General features: G+C 38.3%; 1 protein-coding gene across 1 annotated transcript; it reads left to right on the top strand.

Moving 5' to 3' along the window:
* The first annotated feature begins 317 nt into the window (after positions 1-317).
* LOC147938570 (uncharacterized) lies at positions 318-2,748 on the top strand. The gene is made up of 2 exons (XM_087464024.1): positions 318-704; positions 1,676-2,748. The coding sequence occupies exon 2, from the start codon at positions 1,676-1,678 to the stop codon at positions 2,552-2,554; it is 879 nt and encodes a 292-aa protein (XP_087320150.1). The 5' UTR covers positions 318-704; the 3' UTR covers positions 2,555-2,748.
* Positions 2,749-4,355: the final 1,607 nt, after the last annotated feature.

Raw genomic sequence — 4,355 nt, 5'->3', positions numbered from 1 at the left:
ATTTTCGGTAATATCTATCAACTGTTACTATTAGTTTAGGGACGTTTTTTTTTTTAATTATGTAGGTAAATGGGTTTGTTTGGCAACATAGATATATGTTATGTTTTTGTCTTTTTTTTATCCCCAAGTGTGCTTCCCAATTAATAGTATAGATTTATGTATGTTGTAAAACACTTAGTGGACTCTATCTGACCGGCCCGTCTATTAGCTCTATACTTTACGGTCCATTGTACTAAGGCCCATCGGCCAAGTCTTAGTCTTATGTCGGTCTACTTTTAACTCTATAAATATGTTGTAACCTCCATTCATTCAATAATAAGAACAAGAGATTTCTCCTAAACTCTCTAGTTTCACAACACGTTATCAGCACGATAGCCTCTTACCCTAAAATCCTAAGGCAGCCGCCGATTCTCTCTTCTTCCCTAAAACCCTAAACCGCCTTTGTTCTTCTTCTTCGAGACTTACCCTCTTGTCTCGGAGATCTCTTGCTGATTCATGAGCATCCTTAGCTCGTGATCAAGTTCTATCCCAAACCCGATCGAGGTTCGTGGTTCACGGTTTCGGGGGTGAGTTCGCGAGGAGCTGTTCGAGGAAGCTGTTCGCGGGACGCTGTTCGTGGGAAGCAGTTTGTGATCAAGGAAGAGAGGAATTACCGAGGTCTTTAGCTCCCGGTTCATATCCAGTCACAGTCCTAATCGGTGAAGGTAAACAAAATCTAAAACACCCTTGGAACCCTAAAATCGAATTTGAACCTAAAGCTATTGAACCTCTAAAACAAACAAGAAAACAACCAACAAAGTTTAAGACCTCTAAAACCTAAAACTTAAAAAAATCGGATCATGTTTAGGTTGTTAGATTTCTTGAGAATTAAAACCAATTATATTACAAGATTAAAAATTGGTTGATTGTTGCTTGTTGTGATGCATAAGAACCTAGAACTAAATTTGTTAGATTCATAAGATATTAAATCAAACTGTTCTAGGAGATTAAAACTTGGATCATCCATGCATCATATAAGAAATCGGACCATGTATAGGATATTATTAGAATCGGCTGCATGAATTAATCTTAGGATTTCTTAAGCTAAAACTTGAACATAGTTTTCCTGTAAAATTTCGGCCATGAGATCCATAAAACTAGAGCATGAACTTGTCTAGGATCAATTAGGATAATTTCCATAAAACCTTAAACATTATCCTAAAATTTAAGTAAAATTTACATTAAAGTTTAAGAGTATATCCGATTAAATTAAAACTTTTGTTAAAGTTCTATAAATTGAAACATAAAATTTTGGATTAAATCTTTGGTTAGGATAAGTCCCTAATTAATTATATAAATTACCTAAAACTCTTAAAACAAAATTTACTAAATCCTAGACTAAATAGGAAAACATAGAAAAGGAAATCCTATCTAGAAATAAGGAAATTGTTGCATGCATTATCTATTTGATTTCGTTGTCTTGCATGCATGAATTTAAACCATAAAACTATAAGAGGCAAGGCATGTTTCGGTCTCAAATACCGCATGACCTAAGGCATGGTTCGGTCTCAAATACCGCATGACCTGAATTAAATGTTGCATGTTTCGGTCTCAAATACCGCATGACCTGAATTAAATGTTGCATGGTTCGGTCTCAAATATCGCATGCTAACTATCGGTTGTCTACCTTATGCAGATGGCACAACTTGAGAATTTGGCATATGCTGCTTTAAAAGCTTCGGGTGATAACTACTTACAATGGAAGCTGGACACCAAGATTCTCCTGAAGTCCGAGGACTTACACAAGTGCATCCAGCCGGATAATGAGTGTTCCGATAAGGCAAAGTATAAGGCCATTGGCCATATACGCCATCACCTTGAAGAGAGTCTTAAAAATCAGTACCTCACAATAGAGAACCCACTCGACCTTTGGACAGAGCTGAAAAGCAGATATGGACACCAGAAATTGGTGCTCCTCTCAAAGGCTCGTTTGGAATGGAAAAACCTTAGGATCCAGGATTTCAAAACCGTGGATGAGTATAACTCAGAGCTTTTTAGGATTGTCTCTATCCTAAGGTTGTGTGGTACTGAGGTGACCGAGGATGATCTCCTAGAGAAAACTTTCTCTACTTTTCACATTGATAATATGCTGCTTCAGCAACAGTATCGTGTAAGGGGGTTTCAAACCTATGGAGCTCTCATCCCGTGTCTACTGCTAGCTGAGCAGAGTGAAAGGCTAAAAATGAAAAGTGCTATGACACCTCCTGGTACAGCCCCATTACCAGAAGTACACAAGGTTGATTTTCCTAAGGAACCCAAGGAGACCAACTATATCCACAGAAAAAGACACTATGGCCGTGATGGTCGTGGTGGCAGAGGATATGGTGGTCGCGGACAGTACCAAGGCAACCGTTTTGATGCTTACGGCCGAGGAGGCCGTGGCCGTGGTAGTAAGGGCCGTGTGTTCTTTAAGCCACAGTCCATAGCAAAGACGGTTTGTCATAGATGTGGTATGTCTAACCATTGGGCCAAGAATTGTCGAACACCTACACATCTCTTGGAAAAGAACCCATAAGCTAATTATGTGAACATCGATGATGAAGGAGACTTCGATCATGAGAATGATGTCTCTCTAGGCTATGAGACTTCCGATTGCCTCAAGAATGATGATTGAATTTCAATCTTATTTTGGTTTAATTTCTATGCTTTTATGATTTAGTTTCCTTGTAATGACTTTGATTTAAATTCAATGGATTTTATTTTATAAAATTGTCTTGTTAAAACACAAACTTATTGTCCTATTTATAGAAATGGCCGAGGACATGAGTGAACTAGTAGTGGACAGTGGCTCCAGCCACATCATACTAAAAGACAAAAGATATTTCATAAATCTTATTATGAAAAATGCTAATGTTAGTACAATTGCGGGTATAGCAAACTTGATAGAAGGCTACGGCCAGGCTCACATATTGTTGCCTAACGGCACACACATTGAATTATGTGATGCCTTATACTCACCCAGCTCTAAGAGAAACTTATTGATCTTTAAAGATATAAGACTAAATGGTTATCACATTGAAACCAAGGGTGAAGGATCTAAAGAGTTCCTCTACATTACAGAAAATGTGAAAGGACAAAAGAAGATCCTAGAGACTATACCTACACTAGCCTCTGGTTTATACCATGCTAAAATTAACATGATAGAAGCTAACTTAGCAAAGCAAAGAATGATCAACGAACAATTCACTTTATGGCATGACCGGCTTGGCCATCCGGGTTCGAACATGATGCATAAATTAATTAAGAGTTCAAAAGGGCACAACCTCAAAGAAAGAAAAGTTTTCCCTAAAAATCTCACTTGTGTAGCATGTGCACAAGGGAAACTTATCATAAGACCCTCACCAGTAAAAGTCACAAAAGAGACTTTAAACTTTCTGGAAAAGATACAAGGTGACATATGTGGACCAATACACCCACCATGTGGGACATTCAGATATTTCATGGTGATGATAGATGCATCAACCAGATGGTCTCACGTATGCTTGTTATCCACAAGAAACTTAGCATTTGCTAAGCTCTTAGCTCAAATCATAAGATTAAGAGCACATTTTCCAGACTTTCCACTTAAGACTATACGTCTAGACAATGCTGGTGAACACAAATATTCACCATCCCAACTATTATCGGGTCAAGAGCCAGACTTGTCCCATCTCAAAACATTTGGTTGTGTCGTTTATACACCAATTGCTCCATCACAGAGAACTAAGATGGGACCTCAAAGAAGGATGGGAATATATGTTGATATGAGTCTCCCACTATTATAAAGTATCTTGAGCCACCACATGTGGCCAGATACACGGACTGCAAGTTTACAGAATCCGCATTCCCTACATTAGGTGGAGAGACTAGCAAGCTGGGCAAAGAATTAATATGGAATCAAACATCCTTAAATTGGCAAGATCCTCGGACTCTAGCATATGATGCAGAGGTCCAAAGAATTATATATTTGCAAAAGCTAGCTAATAAATTGCCAGATTCCTTTTTTGACCCAAAGAAAGTAACAAAATCGTACATACCAGCTTGCAATGCACCAGTACGTATTGATGTTCACAAGGAACACAATAATCAAGTTGCTACAGAGTCTAGACCACGTTTGAAACGAGGTAGACCATTAGGTTCCAAAGATAAAAATCCTCGGAAAACTAAAGGTGCAAAACAGACCGAGGCACAGGGAATTATATTAAAGCCAGACGTTGTCACAGAAACTCCTAAGGTACAAATTGAGGATCAGGACGCTGAACCTCAAGAACCTGAAGGAATTGACAACAATGAGATCTCAATAAACTATATTATGTCTGGAAAACAATGGAACCGAA

The sequence above is a fragment of the Camelina sativa genome, chromosome 9, assembly GCF_030686135.1.
Source record: "Camelina sativa cultivar CO46 ecotype springtype chromosome 9, ASM3068613v1".
Classification (NCBI taxonomy): domain Eukaryota; kingdom Viridiplantae; phylum Streptophyta; class Magnoliopsida; order Brassicales; family Brassicaceae; genus Camelina; species Camelina sativa.
Note: the sequence above shows the minus strand (reverse complement) of the source record. Positions and strands in the feature narration are given on the sequence as shown.

Bases quoted from the DNA above. Each gene is read 5' to 3' on its own strand.
- LOC147938570 (XM_087464024.1), top strand. From the start codon at position 1,676: ATGGCACAACTTGAGAATTTGGCATATGCTGCTTTAAAAGCTTCGGGT.